General features: G+C 38.9%; 1 protein-coding gene across 2 annotated transcripts in view; it reads left to right on the top strand.

Moving 5' to 3' along the window:
• Positions 1–25,059, top strand: part of LOC106066866 (cGMP-gated cation channel alpha-1-like) — a 168,512-nt gene that overhangs the window by 61,540 nt on the left and 81,913 nt on the right. For both annotated transcript variants that reach the window (XM_056006317.1, XM_056006318.1), the window contains exon 2: positions 13,855–16,050. In XM_056006317.1, the coding sequence (XP_055862292.1) occupies positions 14,030–16,050 (2,021 nt within the window). In that variant the 5' untranslated portion in view covers positions 13,855–14,029. The remainder of the gene's footprint in view (positions 1–13,854; positions 16,051–25,059) is intronic.

Raw genomic sequence — 25,059 nt, 5'->3', positions numbered from 1 at the left:
CTCAGTAACTGAACCACACGTGAAGACCAGGAGCTGGACTGGTTGTCAGAGGCTATTTGAGACGCATGCCATTGGAAGCATTTTATAGGTAATGATGGGCTTAATGCCTTTACCACTTCCGGCGTTGACAACCTTGCGGAATAGATCTAGACTAACAATAATAAATCTGCGCCATTACAAATATTTTATACCACACTTTGCATCCTATCATTTAGTCACGTGATAATATTGATAAAACAACGAAAAAAAAAACTGTCACGTGATAGCCATTGTGTATTAAAAATTAGATCGTAATTTGTATAGAAGAGATAGAGAATCACGTAACTAAATATTGTTTGTTTACGATTGGTGAATGAGGTCCATTGATCCTATCAATTGTCTGGAAAAGTCGGTAAAAGGACTGGAGATGGGATGAAGGGGGTATCTGAGTGAATGTTAGCGTGATTGCGTTTTAAATGTATTTATAAAACAAAAAGTTGAGCCACCTATGTTCGAACTCGCTCATTGTTCCTCAGCCTCCTCAAGCCAATACACTAACCACTGTGCCACTATTGTTAGTTTCTACATAGTATAAAGGGGGATAGCTCAACTTATACCACTACATCAGTCAAGTACAATTTCTTTCTCTTGTTCAAGATACCAAACAAAATAATTAATTACCCACAGTTAATTAACTATTTGGTTAATTTTTTTTAAATTATTATTATTTTTTTTTGCAAGGTAAAAGCAATAATTGTAGAAATGTTCAGCTTGATCCGAGATTGGGTGTCTGAGAAATAGCGTGCAAACACTTTTTGCCAAACCAACAGATTGACATTTTATACGCTTTTAAAAAAAAAAGATTTATTAATTAAGAGTGAGAGAAAGAGAGAGAGAGAAAGAGAGAGAGAGAGAGAGAGAGAGAGAGATGTGTTACTCTAACTCTGAGTATGTTGCGCTTTGATGTGTGGTGAACCCATTTCGACTGTCGGACATTATACAAATATATTTCATGGTGAAAACATTGAACTAATTCCTTCATAATCGACACACAACTTAATTCCAACACTCCATACTTCTCATCTACGATGTTTAGTGTTATGGTAATAGGCCAGAAAGGGAGATGATTCATTTCATCCAAGAGAAGTAACAATATTAATATACAGCTGTCTAGGATTCTGTCATAGTTACTTCCCTTGTTGCAATCGTAATTACATGGACTTAAGATTTCTTATCTTGCTAGTGAGCTCTCTTTGACAAGATGTCTAAATTATTTATCACCGAACTATGCATAAAATGAATCCCTAGAAATAGTTGAATATATATTCAATATATATTTTTTACATCGACTTTCTATATTAAGGAAAGCGGCAAATGCAAATTTAATTGTATAAAATCATGATTTGAAACATAACATAGATCTACGTAATGAAGGCTCATTAAAGTTAGTCCAATTCGTATTTACCTACTGCAATAATTTTACAGGTATTTTGAATACTAGACATATCTATCTATCTATCTATCTATCTAACTATCTATCTTTCTGTCTGTCTGTCTATATATCTATCTATCTATCTATCTATCTATCTATATATATATATATATACAATGCACCCCTAGACCATCGTGCCGGACGGAGAGGAAACCCCCTATTCTATCTCCAGGAAGACATATATATATATGGTCTAGGGGTGTATTGTATGCTCCCCACAGCGCCTTCCCTGCGGGATCCGGGTCGAAACATAAAGGTATACATCTTTATTAAAAGACGTCTCTCTGAATTTAAAATATTTAAATTTGTACAACCGTGGTTATGATGTCAATTTACTAATATAACTACAATGAAAATGTACCAAAAAAACATGGAAACAGAAGACTTCACTGTTCGAACGTCGCGCACCCGTAGGGGAGCCTTACGGTTTGTAGAAACGCTACAATAAAATGATGTCCTCACTTGATTTGTGAGCGAAACATTTTTTTTTTTAAACTTATATTTGTGGAAGGGAAATGTCTCAAAGGGACACAAATAGAGATTGAAGTGCTGAGGCAAATGATGAATGAACATGTCACATGACTTATGATTATAGCAGAGGAGAATATGGCGACAGAGAGATGTGCCCCGAGAACCCGCCCTCATCTATTTCCATAATCGTCCGAGCAAACCTATTTATTTTTAGGGTATACACATATTACCAAAAGGCAGGCGACCCAAATGCAGACCCCGAATGCGATGGATAGATGACGTGGAAGCAGATCTGAAGCAGCTTGGGGTTAGGGCGTGGAGACGAAAGGCCCAGGAGAGATCTGAATGGAAGGATGTGTTAAAGCAGGCCAGAGCCCTCCATGGGCTGTAGCGCCACTGGGATGGATGGATGGATACACATATTACGGCCTATTGTCCTCTACTTTAAAACAAATCACACGCTTTTCTAATCGACCCTAAAATATAGCTTATGTATTAGGTACAAAAAAAATTGACTGCTCCGCAAAATGAATAAAACTATTTTTGTATGATTAACGCAGAATAAATTTTAATATCATGAACACTATTGACTAGTTACCTAATTATTGGCATATAATTCTTATGTTTGAGAATATCTTATAGAGAGAAATATTTACAAATATATTTAATAAAAATTTTGGAAGCCCTCAAATTAAAAGGGCCTACTATAAATTTAGAAAATTGCTTAAAATAGTATCCAATTTGTTGATGCATTAACTACAGTAACATTTCGGAAAGGCAGAGGCACTATTGTGAATCTATCAATTTATTGCTATTATTATGAAAAAGCAACCATGTTTTTTATAGGAAACCTCAGAATTTGCGCTATTCAATTTTAGCCTTATCATCATAGGAATCCTTGGGCCTTAGGCCTCCTTTCTTTGCCTCCCCCTTGGGCTTTATATGCCTCCCTTATGGGCCCCCTTGCCCCACCTTGTGGGCGTCTCTTTATATAGTTTTTTATTTGTAAGTTCTCATAATTCACAAGTATTAAATCATAAACAATTGAAAAGTGATTAACCTGAAAATATAATAATAGTAATAGAAATATTATTTAATATCAAAGACATACTGCCTAACTATTGAAACCACTAAAAATGATATAAGGTTCCTCTACCCCAGAACAATCAACACAATATCAAGTATCCCTGACCCCCAACACCCCATTTCTGGAATACTGCCTGAGTATTGTACAAGCATATGAAAATCAAACTAGATAATTCTCTACTCTAAAATCAATAATTTTCCTAATTGTCAATTCTAATTGATTAGGATCAAACACTTTATTATTATGTAGAGCCCTGAGCCAGCTAGCCCAAACAAGATTCCTGTATTCGGAAACAATAAATAATTCAATTATTTTTTAGTTTTGGCAGCTTGTTTAAAACAGTAGACAAGTTAACATTCACATAGTTGCCACAGTTATCTTCTAATAAGTCCCTTACAATACATGTGTACTTAGAAAGTTGTACTTATAAAGTTTAATAGAGTTTGAGGCTTTGACAAAAATATTCTCCCACTGTTCATTACAATAGAACAAAGGATTACAGGTATAGACAATAAACAATTATGAATGATATATGTACACTAGCGGTGTCTTCTAATTTATTATTTATCTAATTTTGAGACTAGAAAAGGTTCTCATTATTTACATAGAATACCATTTACATACCTTGTAGACAAATGCCCATTTCAAAAATACGATCTCCCTGCTCATGCCAATAATCTACGCCACGTATAATCCAATGAACGGGAAGCAATCGTGAGATTATCCAAATAATGGGTTCTTTCCCTTACCATATTATTCTCTTTCGGGTTATAGTGTTGTTTTGGGCTTGGCTATTAATTAAGCAGATGGATGATATAATAATAATAATAATAATAATAATAATCTTTATTATCCGTAAGGAAATTTGTCTTACAATTTGTGCATTACACCAAACAAAAAACATTATAACTATAAGAAACCAAAATGTACATTCACACCAGACTCACTCATAATTTACATGTGACAAAGTTTATACCAGATTGCTCTTATTTAATGATTTAATGTGAGATACCAGTACTGAATGACATATTAGTGGCGTAATCCTTCATCATTTTTTTTTCTTTTGATTCGCCTTTGTCATTTTCTCGCTTACTCTCTCTCTCTCTTTCTCTCTCTCTCTCTCTCTCTCTCTCTCATAGGTCTAAAAAAAAGGGGGAAAAATCACTGAATAACTGAGCCCGAGGAATGATTGAATCAGGTTAAAGAAATCAGCCAGGGTAAGGTGAACAGAGTCATTACTGTTTAAAAACGGGAACGGCCAGATTTGACTCTTTCCCTACGTAATCATTTACCACATTCTGGTGGAATCAACGCTGGTATCGTCAGTTAGGAGAGAAAGAGTTAAAAAAGCACATCTTCCAGCCCAAGAGAAAGTGCAGCGCTCTACGTAGATACACAGACCCATGTATGACCTACATATTTGCCGTGAGATTTTATTATGGTCACAAATGTGCGATAGAGTTCTCCAGGTGACAACTTGAGTCTTCTATCCTGAAGGCTTGTGAAGTTGTTTGTTGCCTTGGCTGGTCTTTAGCAACTAAATTCACGCATGGATATCCATCCATCCATCCATATGGCGCCACAGCCCATGGAGGAGGGGCTCTTGTCTGCTTCAGCACACCCCTTCGTTCACAGACACAAACACACACACATTCTCTCTGTCTCTCTCTTCTGTCGGTCTCTGTCTCTCTCTCTCTTTCTCTCTCTCTCTGTCTCTCTCTCTTTCTCTCTCTCTGTCTCTCTCTGTGTCTCTTTTTTGTCTCTTTCTCTCTCTCTGCCTCTCTCTGTCTGTCACTGTCTCTCTCTGTGTTTCTTTCTCTCTCTCTCTGTCTGTCTTTCTGTCTCTCTCTATGTCTCTCTCTCTGTCTCTCTCTCTCTCTCTCTGTCTATCTTTCTTTCTCTATCTTTCTGTCTCTTTCTCTCTGTCTCTTTCTCTCTCTCTATCTCTCTATGTATCTCTCTCTGTCTCTTTCTCTCTGTTTCTCTGTCTCTGTCTCTCTTTCTCTGTCTCTCTCCCCCCTGCTGGTATGTAACCCTTATTCTGTAAGTAAGATATTTTTTTGGGGCGCCAATTACAGTCCTGTACATAGAAGAAGCTCATTTCGTGACGTGTCTTCTCGCCTGTCTTTACTCGCAAATTGAGCAAATAATTAGCCTCGTATTGACTTTTATGTGTACTGCGTCATCGTATCTGTTCGATTTCCCAGACTCTCTAGGTTTCGGAAGTGAGGAGATGCATCTCCACTGACTGGTCGATGGTCTCAGTGTTAACAAACTTGGTGACAGGTTTGTGTTTGTACTGCATTCAAGTTGTCAGTTTGGAGTGTTCGGAGCTGGGGCAGTAGTAAAAACTAACACTTTATAATCGATACAATAGGAAAGACAGATACACGATGAGAGAGAGAAAGAGAGAGACAAAAAGAATGAGAGATATGGTGAGAGAGACAGACTGACAGACAGACAGACAGACAGAGAAAAAAAGAATAAGACATATGGTGAGAGAGACAGACTGACAGACAGACAGACAGACAGAGACAAAAAGAATAAGAGATATGGTGAGAGAGACAGAGAGAGAGAGGGGGGAGACGGAGAGTAAAAGAGATTAGAAGTGAGTAGGAGAGAAAGAAAGACAGAAAGATAGAGAGAATCAGAGATACCCACCCCCCTCCCCACTGGTCCACAAAAGAGATTGGACCAAAAGCGCTCTGAGCATGCTATAAGCTATAAAAGCTATAATAATAATATAATAAAAATAACATGCCCGAAAGATTAACCCTTGGATACAAATAGGACGTAATTATCTTCTGTTTTGAAATAACGTCTGTAATTTATAAGATAAGATGACATTCTTTTTTTAGACAAATAAACTCGAACTGAATCCTTACCAAATTACACAAACAGACGCTTTCGCACTTATGAAATAAAGGGAAGGGTTCAATGGCTATAACAATTTCCGCCTCTGAAAGGTGGGGTACCAGAGATAATGAGGATCAGTTTTCTTAGGGATACGCCCTGTGTTAGTTGTCGTGTTGATTCTTGACATTACAGTTTCAACATTAAACCAATTTAACACAATGTGTGTGTGTCTGTCTGTCTGTCTGTCTGTCTGTCTCTGTATGTCTCTGTTTGTGGGTGTGTGATGAAGGAGAAATTATAACATTCTAAAACTACTGTTAGTGGGAGGTAGTGGCGGGGTCGTGGGCGTGCAATGGGTGTCTGAGAGTTTACATTCAAGCTTGTCTTGATATTACATACATTGTCAGCGGTGTGTGTGTGTGTGTGGGATGGGATACATCTAAGTATTGAAACTTGATCACGGGACTGTAAATCTCTGTTTGGGAGAGATAATCTCTAAAAAATAGTTTGTCTATTGTAGCGAGACGAAATGTCATAGAAGATCTCAACCTTGACCCGCGACGTCACAAACTGTGGGCAGTTCCGTCAGATATCAAAGTCTTTATTGGGAAGCGCGTTCCGGCCATAGCTAATGTCCAGGGATTCATCTCATTTTTATGAGATGATCCATAGTCGCTTCTGAAAGGTGGACCTATATATTGAGAAGCTGTACTGTAAAACTTTAACAACTAACATTAACAAACATAAACTTCAAGATCATAATCAATAACTACATCATCAGCAAAATAATTAGTATTAGTGCCAGCATCATCACATTCAACATTTTCACCAGCAACACTATCACTGAAATTGTCATCAAGAACATCCTTATCATCACCATCATTACTAACTACATCATCAGTAGCTATATTATCAAAATAACATCTCCAACAATTTCAACAACATCATCATTTCCAACAACATTAGCACCAACATCACTCCCTCAACAACAAATTCATTACCAACATTAGCACCAACATCACCCCCTCAACAAATTCATTATCAACATTAGCACCAACATCGTCATTGCCAACAACGTCAATAGTTACAACATTATCAACTAAAACATTATCAACAACATTTTTACCAACATTATCTATAGTTACAACATTATCAACTAAAACATTATCAACAACATCTTGACCAACATTATCAATAGTTACTACATTATCAACTAAAACATTATCAACAACATCTTTACCAACATTATCTATAGTTACAACATTATCAACTAAAACATTATTAACAGCATCTTTACCAACATTATCAATAGTTACAACATTATCAACTAAAACATTATCAACATCTTGACCAACATTATCAATAGTTACAACATTATCAACTAAAACATTATCAACAACATCTTGACCAACATTATCAATAGTTACTACATTATCAACTAAAACATTATCAACAACATCTTGACCAACATTATCTATAGTTACAACATTATCAACTAAAACATTATTAACAGCATCTTTACCAACATTATCAATAGTTACAACATTATCAACTAAAACATTATCAACATCTTGACCAACATTATCAATAGTTACAACATTATCAACTAAAACATTATCAACAACATCTTGACCAACATTATCAATAGTTACTACATTATCAACTAAAACATTATCAACAACATCTTGACCAACATTATCTATAGTTACTACATTATCAACTAAAACATTATCAACAACATCTTGACCAACATTATCTATAGTTACTACATTATCAACTAAAACATTATCAACAACAACATCAGCAACAACATTTACATTATTGAGACTTGTAAGAAACTAACGAGGCGTGTCATCTCCTCACGAGCTTGTTGCCAGCGACGTTTCTTCTTTTTTTGTTTCTAATGAGTTACAGCTGCACTTTTAAGCTTCGCTTTCTCATTTGTAATGTTTGACCACTGACCTGGGTAGGGTGTAACGACTGTTAGCCCGGCCATCAGACGTAAAGTGCGAAAGTAAAAGAAACATTAACTAAACTTTCAACTCTATTGTAGTGTAAGCCAGGCGTGGTAAAAACCATTGCGCATGCGCAACTATACTACAAATGAACGATTGCCAGTTTAAATCGTATTCGCGAAAACTATTTGATAATACAACTGGACAGACAAACAAACAAACATGAAACTACATCAAAGGCATGTATAGGACTGGTTGTTTAGTATTGTTATTATTATTATTATTATTATAAAAGAGCGAGTATTTATTCTCTGGCGCTGCCAGGGTCGAGTTTCGTTAAAGAGAAACAAAATTCATCGAAGTTTCCACTGAGGAATTTTCTGGTGATGTGGCAGGTCTGCAGAAGTACCGCCCTCTGACAGACAATGCCAAGGGCCTTGAAGGTATCTGTGAGGTCAGTTGTTATTATTCCCTCGATTGATATGTCAATGGGGTATATTGTTATTTTAGATATTTCCCATAAACGCTTAATCTTCAAGCCAAGGTTCCCATATTTTCGTTGTTTTTCCAGCTCAGTTTTTTTTTTAATTATGAGATAGTGGTACGGCGATGTCAATAATGGTAGCGGCCTTTTCTTTTTTTTATCGATGAGCAGCAAATCAGGGCGATTAAAATCTACCGTTTTGTCAGTCAAAATAGGCCTATCCCAGTACAGTAGATGATCCGTAGTCTCGTGAACCTCTTGTGGTGAGTGTTTGTAATATGGAGGAGTATCCTTATTATTATTATTATGTTAGAAATGAACGAGCAGTCATTCTCTGGCGCTGCCAGGGTCGAGTTTCGCTAAAGAGAAACAAAATTCATCGTAGTCCCTTTAACAATTTCCACTGAGGAATTGTCTGATGATGTGGCAGGTCTGCAGCAGTACCGCCCTCTGAAAGGCAACGAAGATGTTCCTAGGAATGTTAAGGGCCTTGAAGGTGTCTGTGAGGTCAGTTGTTATTATCCCCTCGGTTTTATTATTATTATTATTATTGTTACGTTCTCTCTCCTAATCAGGCCTTCTGTAAACACTGCCCAACACAACACAGCAGCACATCTAACACAAGACCTTGACAACAAGTAACAATGGGGCGGTTTTATTTACAAATACATGAAAAGCCAATACAACACAATGGGCTACACTAACTTGAAATGCTCTCTTGTGCTTAACAGAACTGCCTAACTAAACACTACAAGTCTCTCTAGCTCGTACAGCTACATTCTCGAGGACTCAAAGGTACATCACAGTCCTTCTGCTTTTCTGTTCTGGACTCAACTGTCCCTTTTTAACACACTGTCTCTCGACCGTGAAGGCTTTCGGTCACATGACCATAATACTGGTCTTATTTGCGTGAACTAGCAGTACTGTCTCTTGTTCAACAGACGTTGACCCGTTGACCTGTGTGATTGCCCATAGTCGTGTGTGTCACTAGGCCGCACATACATTAACCCTTTCAGTCCGCCACTGGAGTTACAACACTATTATTACTATTATTTAAATTTATCTCACCACTTTTAAACATGTATGTACAATAAGGCGATTCTTAAGAAGAAGCTTGACTTAATTGTACATGTAGCCACATCTGATGCAGACGACGCCGTTGTCTACAGGGAGTCTGTTAAACTTTTTTGTTCAAGGTTTGCGCGTCTTCGGCAAGGGGAGGGGATGAGCTTGAAGGAGAATGACGCAAGAGAAAGTGCTGTAAAGACCAACCCAAGAGTCATTGTGCCCTAACTGGCAGCAAATGGCTTCTGTAGAACTAGCTAAGGCGTCGGGACATTAGAAACATCGCTCTAGATTGTTAGAATGAAAATCAAGGAATCTCAAACAATGACTGATGATTTTACCTACACTTTGATACGTTTTAATAAGATATTCAAGGAAAGTTAACTATTGCTTAGTTTAACTTTTAAAGCAGATTGATAATGAAAGGAACTCTTCAAAACTATATTATAAAATTGTTTTGTTAAAATCGCAATAAAAACTACCAATGTTTCTCTTGTTGTAAGGTGACCCCAAAAAAATTCAATCCGTTTTTATTTTGGTGACAACATGAATTAGAAAACGGTCGAAAATTCACTCCTAGCTACAAAAATCACCTACAAAATTGATTTCAAAACACAAGCTCAAAATATATCAAGGCACGTAGCTTCTACCACAGTTGTGTTGTAAAAAAAAAGTATGGCTGACAGAGATAATATGATAATATCAGCGATACTGCCATGTAGTGCGGGGGTTTATCGAGAATCGTCCTTGAAAATTATATGAATGGCACAAGACAACATAAAACATTTTATGGTGTCAGAAGTGGGTAATTTCAATAGGGCACGTTGTACTGTTGTGTTTCTTGATCCAGATCGAGTGATTGGGCTGAGCACCATACGTCCTGCTCCAATAAACTGACACACACACACACAATCCTCCCATTAAACTTCATGATATAATCAGGTCTAGGAAAGTCACCCAACCCTTAAAATTTTATTTTAAAAAATAAAGACTTGGTCTCTAGAGCAGTGGCGTGACTGGCCTTATTCGAGTGTTACAGTTACAGCTGAGCCCGAAAGACACTCAGACAATGATAAGAAATGGACAAAGCTTCCACATAGTATACATTCATCAAGTGTTATTATTAACCATGCTAAGGAAGTTGATTTTATTCAATATAAAAGTTAGACAACTTCTTGTTGTTGACGGTCGTTGACTTGTAGCACCAAACTGCTGGCGGACAATTAAACCGCTGTAGGAATATTATATTTTAATTCGTAAAACTTGACTTGAATACATTTTTGGGAACAATAAAAAATATAACTTTTATTATAATATAGACAAATTTATTTGAAGATAAAATGAAATAAAGGTGGTGCCCTATTTAAAAAAAAAACACGTCTTTACACTCTGGCAATCTGGAGTCTCTGTCGTACCTTACACCGCTGATGACAATTCCGTTTATCTTGCATCATCCACAACCAATCACTAACCTCTTCCCACCGTCACCATAGAAACACATACTCCATAAAACTCCTCTTGGTTTTAGAGCTCTTGAACTCGTTCACAATGACGCCCAACTTATTTTCAATCCTAGGGCCACCATTATTTCAGACGCGTGTATTACGGGGCCGCTTCACAGCGATAAAAAAAAATGTAGGTCCGAATGTAGCCGACCTTTTGCTGCTTATGCACTACGCTAAAGACGTTCAGGGATCCTAAATAGCATTGCGTCGATGGCCGGATGCGGCCCGCGGGCCGTTGTTTGGGCATGACACGGCAAAGTTATACAAAAACAAGACGCTAAAGCTGGGTGATGGTAAAATAGTGATGGTTTATGGGGGTACAAGGAATGACTAAATTGCACCTTTTGATTCGTTAAATCGTAATGAGTTTCCTCTCTTGTTTGTAAAATGTTTTACATGTTTCGGATGTTCCTTCAGAGTTGAAGATAATTACTTCCTAGTCCAAACCTCCCGCAGGACGACGGGGGATGGGAGCGGGCAGGGTTTGAACCCACGACCATCGATAAATCTGAACGACAGTCCAGCGCGCAAACCGCACGACCAGGCAGTTTTCCTTGACACTTCGCTTGTTTTTTAGAGAGATTAATTCACGCGGTGACCTACTAGTTAATTATTATTAGTCCGTGGAACGCCTATTCAGGCCTTGCGGAACATTAGGGTTCCATTAAACACAGTTTGGGAAACACTGACCTAGACCTAGTTAAATTATATATTGTTCGTCTCGTACAAAATAAGCCTGGGTATTCTTTATGGTCGGGACGATGTCGCCCATACAGCAGCTCTCCCCTCTCCACGCATCTGATGTGTCCAAAGGAAAGTTAAACAGCCGATACAGTCTGAGATCAGTAGCGTTGCAGCCTCTGCCAGGATGTAGCACTGTTTGCCGTAAGCTGCCTAAGGGTCACCAGCTCCTGGTTTTTCCTCAGGGTTGTCTCCTGAAGCCTTTGATATGTTTGGGTACAGCTTCAAAGCAGCGAAGGCAGGCCCGGATCTAAACTAGATGCATAACATGAAAGTCGTGCTATACAAATGTATTTTTAAAAAAAAGTCATTGTTGTATAACCAGGACATGATTTAGACTTAATAAGGCCTTAAGCTATTATGGAAATGGGGGTCCCGTATTATTCAATTTCCCCTCTTTGTTCTTTCTTCACAATGATTGAAAATATTCCTGGAACCATTTTGGGAGGACCCCCAAACAAGTTGGGGCCCAAAGCTATAGTTTATGTTATAAATAGGTAAATCCAGCACACAGTAGAGGTTTCCATCTCCAACCAAGGCAATGGATCCTCTTCTGCCCGAAGCTTACTGGTTTAGCCGCTAGTTGCTCTCTATTATCCCTACTGGTGTCAGTGGAGTTTATAGCGCTGCCAACAGACAGAGTGTAGGCTCAAGAAGCTATAGGAACATAAGAGGCATACAGAGGAGAAGTAAGAGGCAGGTGTGTGATAAATGTATGTGGGCGATGTGTGATAAATGTGTATGTGGTTAGTGATAAATGTATGTAGTCGATTTGTGTTAAATGTGTATGTGGTTAGAGATAAATGTATGTCGGCGATATGTGTTAAATGTGTATGTGGTTAGCGATATGTGATAAATTTGTAAGGGGTTAGTGATAAATGTATGTTAGCGGAGTGTGATAAATGTGTATAGGTTTAGAGATAAATGTATGTTGGCGGTGTATGATCAACGAGTATGTGGTGTGTGATAAATGTATGTGGGCGGTGTGTGATAAATGTGTGTGGATGGCGTGTGCTATATGTTAGCATGTGGCGTGCGTTAAGTGTGTGTGGTGGCGTGTGGTATTTATCTACGTGAATGACGTGTGATATAAATGTGTGAGTGAATTGCGTGCTGTATGTGTATGCGTATGTGTGGGTGGCGTGCAAGTGGTAGCTCACATCAGCCACTAATCAGTGAATGCGTTACAATTCAAGCATAAGCAAGTCATGTACACCTGAAATGTAATTGTCTATTCATAGTGAAGACTCGCTGCAGTGGCGTAGCTGCGGTGGGGGAGGGGGTCCGAATTTGAAAATCCCCTTTTCCCTCCCCATGAGTGTCCGGATTTTTCGTTACCTTAAATATTACGCCCTTTTGTCATATCACGATGTTGAATGTCCAAAATGCAGGGGCTCCTAAGGAGGTCAAGCCACCAGGAAGGTCACTGTGGTATCTACGCCACTGACTCGCTGACATCTTTTCGTGTGCATGGAATTTGATATATTTGAGCTCATCTTTCTTTGCATAAAGAAAATGAGTTTGTTCCTGTCACAACGTGTTTCACAATCTCAGATATTATTCTACGGCTCACTACCGATCCTTTAAAACGTATAGACGATAGTACTATTCACAAGTACAGTGATCAACATTCTTAAATGTAATTATTGTATGTTTAAACACAGGTCTCATTGGAAATGAAGTCAAATAGAATCTCGCTACTCTATGATAACAGAATTAATGAATTGTTGACAATGTATACATTTTGAAAGCTATATAATAAATAGTGTGCACCTCTGAGCAATCCAGTTGGCAACAAGGCTCTGTTTACTATATCGTCTTTGACATTCATTATATTATCTATTTATATCTCAATCTATTACAGTTCTTCTTTTATTTTCAATTTTCTAACATTTTCCCTTACCTTACCCATTATTGCCCCTTATATTTATTCTTATCCATTTCTCTTCTTTTTCTATATTACGTTGTGTAGACTTGTCTTATTGCTTAAATTAGGTAAACCGGATCTTAAAAATCGACCCTTTAACAAGGGAAAGATAACTCTGTTTCAAATGTAAAAAATATTCCCAGAGAATACTGTTTTCATTTTGTTTACTATTTATAGCACTGAAAGTTATTAACAGAGTTTAATAAAGGAACAAATCATTGTAGGTAACCGCTTAGAAAATAACCTTTGGAGTTTTATTACCTAAAGATTTATAACTTTTTTTTTTTTGCAGGTGACAGTGAGAAGTATTATCGATTGGACTTCACTCTCGCGCTGCAATAGTGATGTGTTAATAATAAATATTACAGGGGAAATTTTCATACCAACATAAGCTTGCGAAACTCCAGGGAGCGAACGCAATCATCCCTAGTCGGAGAATAGCAGAAATACCGACCGACCAATGGAAGATGTCGGAGCGCGAAAAAGAATGGGGTGGGCTGGTGGCGGGTGACACCGGCCCCGCGATGCTATCGATCTCCGCGGGAAAGTCTCGCTCACAGCCTCCAGACAAGGGCACGGCGGGAAGCCGGGCGGCAGCGGCGGAGTCTCACGGGGGAAACCACGCCGTGGGGATACCGGAAAAGCAACGGCAGACGTTCTCTCCCCTCGGCTGTAGCGCACCGGAAGCGGTACTACCGTCTCGAGGCAAGAAAGCGTTGTGCTCCCGCCACAGTGAGCCAGAACCGCTCCAAGATCACCAAGATCGCACGTGCGTGGGCGCGGGTGGGCTCTCGTCGCGCAGCCAGTCGCCCAAACACCTCCTTGAGCCGCGGAGACACAGCAGCGGTAAGGAAGCGCTCCGCAACGCGCATGTCCAACGTGAACACTTGACCTCTGACCCCGCTGTCACCTATATCCAAGATGGCGGCACCAAAACGGATACCTGGAAGACTTCCGGAAATTCAAATGAGACGGACATACTCTTGGGTTGCCTGATAGACCCCAGTGAGGGCCAGAACAAAAATTTCAGAAAGGATTATGCAGCTCTCGACAACTCTGAGTCAACATTCACTTCGCCCCCGCGTTTGTTTCGCTGCAGACGACAAAATCGAGTTCAGTCCCCTGATGACCCGGAAACAAATAGAACATTACCGAAACCTGTGCATTCGCTCTCCGACAGCAACTTTCCTGCTAACCTAGAATCATGCTGTAAGTTCTACGTAGACGGACGATCGCTTGACATCTCATCGGATAAACTTTCCGTCGAGACCGATGACCCGAGCAGTGTTTTCATTTCTTCCCCTACTCGCAATGACGAGATACTGCAGAAGCTGTCTAGCGACAGGAAGCGATCGTCAGCCGATCGAGAATCGGTAATTTCCGTGACCACCAGCGATGACCGGCACTCTGGCTCGTTTGAGCTCGGCGGTAAGAAGAAAAAGAAGACTAAGAACCGGTTCAGCAACGCCAGTGAACAAGATCGGTCTAGCCTTTCCCTGAGCGTCCCCGCTTCCCGCGGCAACAGCGACACAGGGGCTGCGGACGATGATACCAACAGGCCCCCGTCTTCCAGCAGCAGCACGAAAGCCAGCCATCGGCGCTTCGCCAAGAGGGGCCTCAGTGGGGTGTTCCCTAGCTCCAACTGGAGACGCCTGCGCAACACGCTGAAGGCCGCCAATGAAATGCAAAGCAACAAGAAGACGAAGCACGCGCTGAACCGTGAAGACTCGTTCCTGCGGAAGTTCTCCACCAGAAACCACCAGAACCTCCAGAACTCCTCTCTGTCGGCGGACGAGGATGTGCAGAGGTACCAAAACGCTTCCAAGAGATTTGAGAGCCGCTTCGTCATCCAGCACGACGGCAACTTCATGTTCTACTGGCTCGGGGTCGTGACGCTATCCGTGCTCTACAATATCTGGACCCCGATCGCCAGGGAGGCTTTCAAAGAGATTCAAGAAGGCTGTCACGTCTGCTGGTTCTTTTTCGACGCCTTGTTTGACCTCATTTACATTCTAGATATTGTGGTTCAATTTCGCACAGGATACCTCGATCAAGGGCTCATGGTATACGACTCTAAAAAGCTTCGGGATCGCTACAGTAAGTCCAAAGTGATCTATATAGACTTTATAAGCCTGCTTCCTTTGGACCTCGTACAGATCGCTATCGGCATCCACCCAATGATGCGGTTTCCGCGGTTCCTCAAAGTGTACCGGACGTTCCGATTCCTTCACATGATGGAGTCCCGGACGGCGTACCCGAACCTCATCAGGGTGGCCAACTTGACTCACATACTCTTTCTGGGCGCCCACTGGTTTGCGGCGTTCTATTACATGATCAGTGAGGCGGAGGACTTTAAGGGCGACTGGGCGTACCCGAAGCCCGTCGGACCTTTTGCAGACGTCAATCGAAAGTACCTGAGGTCGTTGTTTTGGTCGACCTTGACCTTGACTACCATCGGTGACCTCCCCCCTCCGGATAATAACAATGAGTAAGTAGCAAATTTTACAGTAACACATTTTGTAACAAGTTTTGTAACAAGTTTTTTTAACACAATTTTCGTAACAAGATTAAAATAGCTTTCTTGCTTAGGTTCCATTGTCCTTTACAATCCTGTAATACAGTGGTTCCCAAACTTTTTCATACAGTGGTTCCCAAACTTTTTCCATAACGGAATATTTCGCATATTCTGAATTATTAACGGAACACTTTGCTTACTTTTTAAGAGAGGGATTAATTGAAGTGGTGGCCTACTAGTTAATTATTCCTGTAATTCGAGAAAAAGCTCTTCGGGCCTCGCGGAACATCGGGGGTTCCTCGGAACACAGTTTGGGAAACGCTGCTGTAATATCCTGTTTGTTATTAGCAAACAACAATTTTAGCTATTTTTGCAATGATTTGTGTAATATTTAGATCTGTTAGATCTCTCTTCATTGCTACAAACGTGTGTTTGATTCAGTCGACTCAAGACTCAGAAGAACTTTATTCTGTGACATCCTTATTAAGGAATGGGCGTTTTTCACGACAGAGATTCGAACCCTGGATCAGCATCAAGCGTATAGAAAATTAAATTGTTCTCCTCTTAGTGTCTGTGTGACGTGACGTCATTTTTTAAAAAAATTTGAAGTGACGTCATTAAAAAAATTGAAGTGACGTCATTAAAAAAAAATTGAAGTGACGTCATTAAAAAAAAATGATGTGACGTCATTAAAAAATTTTGATGTGACGTCATTAAAAAATGATGTGACGTCATAAAAAAATTGAAGTGACGTCATCTGTGTATTTAAATTAACGATTTAAATGTATGTGAAGTGACGACCAATGAGTATGTGAAATTACGTCATTGTGTATGTGAAGTGACGTCATATGTGAAATGGGAAGTGACGTCGATGTGTTTGTACCACGTAAACGTTAATTTGTTCATAGAAAAAAAAATAGCTGTAATGTGTAACAATTTATATTTGTTCGCAATTGTTTATTAATAATATAGGACTATAGGACATATATTATGTAGTTCTCATTTCTAAATTGGTAAATGAGGTAAGCTGGTATTTTGTTCATGGTAACCATCTATTGGTTTGTAATGTTTATTGTAGGTATTTTTGTTTGTTTATGGTAATTATTTTTAATAGTTTGCTTAATCTATGCTCCAAAAGTGTCAAACTGCCCCCCCCCAACCTCCGTTACGTGGATGTAATAAAGCAGAACCCTCAAAACAGTGGACATAGCCTTAGACCGCACTAGATGGAGAGAGACAGTGACCCAAAAAAGCTATGGACAGCGAAAAAACATGGGTCTCAGCTCTGGGAGAAAAGCTTGCCATGCGAAAAATGGCCAGCTCCTCTACCACCAAAGCGAAAGCCACCTTGACCTGCGATATACGTGGACGGGAGTGCCTCTCCAAAATAGGGCTCCACAGCCACATGAAAAAGTGTTCGAGATGAACCGTAGTCGTTTTACGACTGAAGGAGGCGGCCAATTTACAGTCTCAAAACTTGTAGCAACTTGTCTGCGCTAACGTGATTCCTCTCGATTTTCTTAAGTCAAAACGGTTGAATGTTGATGGAATCATGTAATGTCCCTTCATTCTTCAATATTAATTGTTATCCCCCTTTTAAAATGTGTTAGCTTGTGAAGAGTCACGGCCCTACGTACGGGCTACAGTTGGGCTAAATAACTACTTTGTTTGCTATATGAAGGTGTCTCGTCCAAATAGCCTATTGTCTCCCGACGACCAGACCTCATTATGTTCACAACTTTTGTGTAACAAAGTAAAAAAGGAGGTTAGGGTGTGTCTTTCGGTAAAATTGTGAGAAACACTGTTGTAAAGTAGTCCCTGACATTTAAAGTTTCAACAGGGCTTGAACCTAAAACAGCGATGACCGTGCCAGACGTTTGATTGACGTCTGCGTTATTAGAATGTTATAACACATACGTCCGCTTCACCTTCACCTATCCCTTAGTCTGTTGGGGCACCGCACATCATCTGTCGACCGTCAATTCTCCATTCCCCTAGTCTTTTGTCTTGAATAGAATCTCGTTCAATGGCTGGCCCGTCCATTCTTTTATGTTGTCTTCCCATCGCTTTCTCTTGGTACTGTTCCCTGAAGGAAGGTCTGTGCGAGCCCCGAGGACCTTGTGATATGATCATAAAGTTTTAGTTGTTTTTTTTTTTGTTTTTTCTTTGGCAGTGGTCAGCAGGTCATCGTTGGGTCCAGTTGCCGCTGGGATCCTGTTACTTCTTTGCCAGCTCGTTTTTATTCACTGACTTCTTTAATTTGTTTACATTCTCTGAATCGTTGACCCCCCCCCCCCCTTTACAAGCCATGTTTACTGTCAGTTGTCTTTTACTTCCGCATCTGTTCATTCTTACGTAACACTGTGTTCAATGTTAATCTGTCTACTGTTTGAGATCCGTTTTTCTCCTCTTGACCGGGAGGGGGGGGGGAAGCCGTGCTGTATTTATGGTCAACAGTTAACGTGCCAGCTACTAACTACTGAATGGCTTTACTCTCCCTGCTCAGTCTTGAGTTGGGGTCAGGGACGTCCATATCGGGAGGCATACTCCTTTTAAGACGTAAAAATTTTTTACTAATAGAATACTGTTCAGTGTTTGGGTTAACATTAATATATTTTAACTAACTGAAAACCTTGGTTTAACTGAAAACCTTCGTTTAACTGAAAACCATCGTTTAACTGAAAACCTTTATTTAACTGAAAACCTTGGTTTAACTGAAAACCTTGGTTTAACTGAAAACCTTCGTTTAACTGAAAACCTTCGTTTAACTGAAAACCTTCGTTTAACTGAAAACCTTCGTTTAACTGAAAACCTTCGTTTAACCCTTCATGCGTAGATGTCAAGTTTTCTAGTTACGTACTCAAATCCTGTAAATAATGTCTCACTTTAAAGACACACAAGCGATAGTTACATCTACTAAACTCCATAAAGTATGAAAACAAATTAAATTATTGGATTTAGGGCCTCTAAATATTTAAACCGGCTCTGATCATCGCTATTCAGTTTAGTGCAGACTACACTAGGGATTGTTTGGTCTGTTTCGAATTTTACGTCAGAAGTAAAAACTGTGACGTTGTCTCCCAAAAACCTCCAGGGTTTGAACCTAGAAAGCCTAGAGGACACCTCGAAACGCATACAACTGTAGTGGAGGGGATGATAATTCTGGTTCCGATTAAAATAAAAATTGTAACAATCGATAAAAAAAACAACAATTATTTAAATCGAACTTCAGGAGTCAGGAGTTCTACGGTAGCGTGATGTAACATCAAACATCATATATATATATATATATACATATATATAGCTCCTCCTTCGTGGTCGAAGATGAGCACATTTCTCATTTCCTATGGACTTGAAAAGCCGGCCGCATACGTGACATGGGTGTGTTAGATCAGTTGCAGATAGGCCTGCTTCTTCTCTCAACTTTTTGTTTATTCGGCGCTCTGTCGCCCTAGCCACGCTTCTTTCTTCAAATCCTGAGACTCCGAGACTCACAGCTTCACGCCATGAGGAGCGATCGAAAGCTAGTGCTTCCCAGCCGTGAATGTCGACATCGCATTCCATGAAGGAGCTCTTGAGAGTGTCTTTGTAGCGCTTGTATTGGCCTCCTTGGGAGCGCTTTCCTGCATTGAGCGTATTGAGAAAGCTTAAAGTATGAACTTGTGCTAAACAAAAACAATTGGTAAAAGTATTTTTAATCGCACAGATGTATTATTGATAGTCTGGATGTATTACAAATTTAATAATACGAAAGTTCCAAACTAATTGATACAACTATACTTACTATAAGCTTTGTATTTTTTTTTTTGTATTTGCTTGTTTGCTGTTGTTTTGTTTTTTCAATGCAATGGAAATAGCTTGTTATGGGTTGCCTGAATCAGTCAGTAAACTAACGACTTAGCAGTGTTTACGTCACTGATTAACATCCAGGACTAGATTGACACATGAAAAGCGTAGTACATAATTATCTTCTCTTTGGGAAGTAACGTCTGTTATTTATAAGATAAGATATACACTTACACTTCTGTAAACGAATTCTTCTTGATGTCTAAGAACACATTTATAAACATCATCTTTTGGCTAAGGGTTGCTGCAAAAGAAGGCTAATCCAATGTTACGCAAATTAACTGTATTGTATTTCAAGCTAAATGCCTTATTGATTTCTATAATTACAATATCAATATGTGCATTCGAAGGGAGGGCGGGGGGGGGGGATGTATGGCCAGATTTTTTTACATTTTTAGTAATGAAGCCAAAAGAAGTAAATAAGAAATAATATTTTTTTTTTTTTAAAAGTCCACATTCAATTTTCCACTAAGGCAATTTATAACGTAACTAATCAAAATCGTGATCTGATTCGTGGTTCACGCATATTTCTCTCCCCTTGTCAATAGTTTTATCTGGTGATCGATTTCTATGTGGAGTGGGGGGTGGGGTGGATAGCAGGGGGATAGGGGATAGGGGCTAGAGGGTTGATTTGTGGCCCATGAGTTTGATTCTTAGATCCGATCAGCTGAATGCAGAGCTCGGAACTGGTGAAGATGTATCAAGCGGTCATTCATTTAAAATAGAGATGTTTCAAGATATGGAGAGAATGAGAGATAGATAGAGAGAGAGAATGAGAGAGAATGAGAGAGAGAGAGAGAATGAGAGAGAGAGATAGAGAGAGAATGAGAGAGAGAGAGAGATAGAAAGAGAGAATGAGATAGATAGATAGAGAGAGATAGATAGAGAGAGATAGAGAGAGAGAATAAGAGAGAGAATGAGAGAGAGAATGAGAGAGAGAGAGAAAGAGAGAATGAGAGAGAGATAGAGATTGATAATTAGAGAGAGAAAGGTAGAGGAAAGAAATAGAGATAGGGAGAAATGGAATGAGAGATAGTAAAAGAGACAAGGAAAGAAAGAGACAGAGCATAAGAGAGAAAGAGAGAGACACAGGAAGGAAAGTGTGAAAAGAGAAAAAAGTAATAAGAGAGAAAGAAAGAAAGAGACAGAGAGAGAAGACTGAAAACGAATGAGACAGAAAAAGAGAGAAAGAGAAAGAGAACCATGGAGAATTAAAAGAAAAAGAATGAAAGAAAGATGGAGATTAAGACAGAAATAGAGACAGGAAAAGTATGAGAGATTACAAAAAAAAAGAACTGAATGATAGAGAGAAAGAAAGACAATAAAGAAGTAGAGAATAAAAGAGAGAAAAGAGAGTGAAAACTCAAATTTGAGGTCATTATGACCTGAGTATACTTCTATTGATTTCTAATTTTTAAAAAAAGAAAAAAAAAATTCCTTAAAAACAAAAACTAGCCCCAGGCGTTTTAAAGACATTAGAGTGATTTGAACTAAAGAAACAAAAAAAATCAAAGCCTTCTTAATTGTTTCTGATTTTAAGCCAGCTAATGGGGATTTCCCTGAGCTGAGTTGAGCTAATTAATATAAAAGCAAGTTAAAGCTTGCTTCTGTTACAAGCTTCTCTTTCGGTCGTTTTCATACACATAATTTCAAATTATTACATAACAAGTGAAACTTTAAACATAAAACAAAAATGTCCCTCTCTGTCCGCTATATAACCCTCAACTCAAGAAATAATTATTTAAAAAAAAACTAGAACAGACGCAAAATAGAACCGTGAGATTTACAACAAACGAATACTCAGATTTGAGTACTTTTACACCATTAGTAGGAGGCGCGGTGGCTTAGCGGTAAAGCGCTTGGCTTCCGAACCGGGGGTCCAGAGTTCAAATCCTGGTTAAAACTCCTCCCTTTATCAGTGGTCACTGAGAACATTTCTGAGAACATTTCTGGTGATGTGGTAGATCTGCAGCAGTACCGCCCAGAAACCAAAATATGCTTAGGGATGTTAAGGGCCTTGAAGGTATCTGTGAGGTCAGTTGTCAATATCCCTTCAATCGATATTACAACATGGTAAATTTGTTATTTTGGATAACTTCAATAAGCGTCAATTCTCCAAGCCTCAGTTCCCATAATTTCTTCGTTTTTCCATTTCAGTCTTTCTTAACTCTTTCTCTCCTAACTGACGATACCAACGTTGATTCCACCAGAATGTGATAACTAATTACGGAGAGAAAGAGTTAAATAACGAGACAGTGGTACGGCGATGTCAATAATGATAGCGGTTTTATCAATGAACAGGAGATCAGGGCGATTAAAATCTACCGTTTTGTCGGTCAAAATAGGCTTAGCCCTGGACATTAGATGATCAGTAGACTCGAGAACTTCTTGTGGCGAGTATTTGTAATAAGGAGGAGTATCCTAACCGATCAAACAATGTGTCAAAGCCAAGTATAGATGTATTAACTTTGCCACTTGGTTATGGCGACCTAGGCAGGCTTTATGGCAGAAGTCGGGGCCATTTTCACACAAGCATAGAATGCGAAAATCGGCATATTTAAAAACATATGTTAATAATTAGTTTAGATATTGTTAGACACCTTATTTATAGGTTAGTTATTTAGCGACGCACCATAGAAGACGTATATTGAACGGGACTAGTGACGTTTGGGATATGTTGGGTTAGAGACCGGAAAATCAGTTAGCGATAGAATCCTCTAGGGTAACGACGTGTTTAGTGACAGAGACTTTTACTGTGGCCTTTTCTTAGAATAAATACATGTTACATTGTTCTTCAGCGTTGACTACATCTCTTTACTAGTTAAAACCGATGTGTTTGTTTTGTCTGGATTGTTGATCAACTACACGGAATACACCCGAACAATAACACCCAAACGCTTGCAGAGTAATTGGTTGAAACTCAACAGTCATCTATAGTTGACCTCAAGACAGCCTGAACAAGCAACATCACAATATACACATGAGCAGATACTTCCTAATGTGGAGTGTGTATCAGTTGTGTTGAATAGTGAAACTGTTTTTGTTTTTTTTAATGTGGTTTATTCAGATTATACTTTCACTTACAATAACAGACAAGACAAACAGGTTAACCCATCCACATCCAGACCATATAATACTGTTGAGCAGTCAAGGTTATTGGGAAATTGTATATAGTTCATGATCATTGACACTATTCATTGTAATATGTTCAGAAATTATGCAAGCCTTGACGATCATTAGGTTGACTATTGTCTTTAAGTGTAGACACAGTCGAGGTCCATGATATTGGGATTCTTTCGAAAGGAACTGTCTTTAGTTGCTATCCAAGTTCGAAGTTTCGATATGTAGACAGTATGGATAGTTTTTCTAATGGATTAAAATGCTTCAAAAAAAACTAACAATATACAACAATATTTTTATTTATATTTAGAGTCTATATCTCCATGAATAAAAAATAACATCTAAAATCTATTTAGAAAATTAGCTAGAAAAATGTATTGCTTTGAAATGTTCTGATTTCTTAAAAGGGGGAAAAAAAGTCTATTCTCTCATTTACAGAAAGACGCACACACTACAGACGCACACACACACACACACACACACTCACACACAAACACACACAACTTTTGACAAATTGAATGGCGGTGCGGTCGAGTGTAAGACTAAATAAAAAGCTAATATCTTATAGTCACATCAGACCATCTCAGCCACACGCATACATACCCACAAAACACATAATGTTCTCTCTCTCTATCTCTCTCTCTCTCTCTCTCACCCAAACATATACATACCCACAAACACATAATGTTCTCTCTCTCTCTCTCTCTCTCTTTCTCTCTCATCCACACGCATACATACCCACAAACACATCATGTTCTCTCTCTCTCTCTCTCTCTCACCCAAACAAATACATACCCACAAACACATCATGTTCTCTCTCTCTCTCTCTCTCACCCACACGCATACATACCCAGAAACACATCATGTTCTCTCTCTCTCTCTTTTCTCTCTCTCACACACACACACTCACGCACACTTTTTCCAACTCCCCCAAAAAATCGCTTTTGAAATAAATGTTTCTTCACTTGTTATTAATTGAAGTGGGATAAACGAACAACACTTTTTTGTTTGTTTCAATTGCACCACTGCCAACAGCTGACAGCCCAGCCCTCAGCCCACAGCTCCTAACATACAGCCCACAGCCCACTCTATTCCCTTGTCTTGTTACGTTTTGACTCAGCGGTTCTCAACCTCCTTGGCTCGGCGATTCCTTTCTACAATTCTCCACCATGCAGTGACCCCCAAACAGTAAAAATTATTTTCGTACATAAACATACGAAATCCTAATCCTATTGTAACCATTTGATATGCACTTCTTATCTTATCTTATATAATACAGACGTTACTTCAAAAAAGAAGATAATTTCGTCCTACGCGTCATGCATCTAGTCATGCATGTTAACCAGTGACTTATATGTACTGCAAATGTTGTTTGTTTTATCACGGCTCATACGACATTGTGTTCTTGTAATAGATATTGCTCTTTTAAATGAAATGACAACTATAACAAAGTGTATCTTTGACATTTCCTTATCCATTTCTTATTCACCATAGTCATTTTGCGTACTTATGTGACACTCATAGACAAAAATAAATATAAACTGGCCGAAGGAAGTAACATCATGTAACTTGAAAACATGTACATCTATTGTACTCGGATTTCCGAATTATGAAAAGTTGCATGATCTTCATTTTTAGAGATTAAACTAAACTCATAGACATAAATAAATATAGACTGGCCGAAGGAAATAACTTCATGTAACTTGAAAACATGTACATCTATTGTATTCGGATTTCCGAATTATGAAAAATTGCATGATCTCCATTCTTAGAGATTAAACTAAACTACACTGCCTCCTTATTTACAATATATATAGGTGTGTATCATTGTGTATATTAAAAAAAAGTTTATAAAGCACTTAACTTTTATACTGCTCATAAATGCTGTATAATAAAGTACACAAAATTGCAAGTCACAAATTTTCGTTTCATAAAACTCTTTAATCGGCCAGTCTATATTTATTTATGTCTATGGTGACACTTTAAAAGCATGGCGGAACATTGCCACACTATAAT

Source organism: Biomphalaria glabrata, chromosome 12 (genome assembly GCF_947242115.1).
Source record: "Biomphalaria glabrata chromosome 12, xgBioGlab47.1, whole genome shotgun sequence".
NCBI classification, from domain to species: Eukaryota; Metazoa; Mollusca; class Gastropoda; family Planorbidae; genus Biomphalaria; species Biomphalaria glabrata.
Note: the sequence above shows the minus strand (reverse complement) of the source record. Positions and strands in the feature narration are given on the sequence as shown.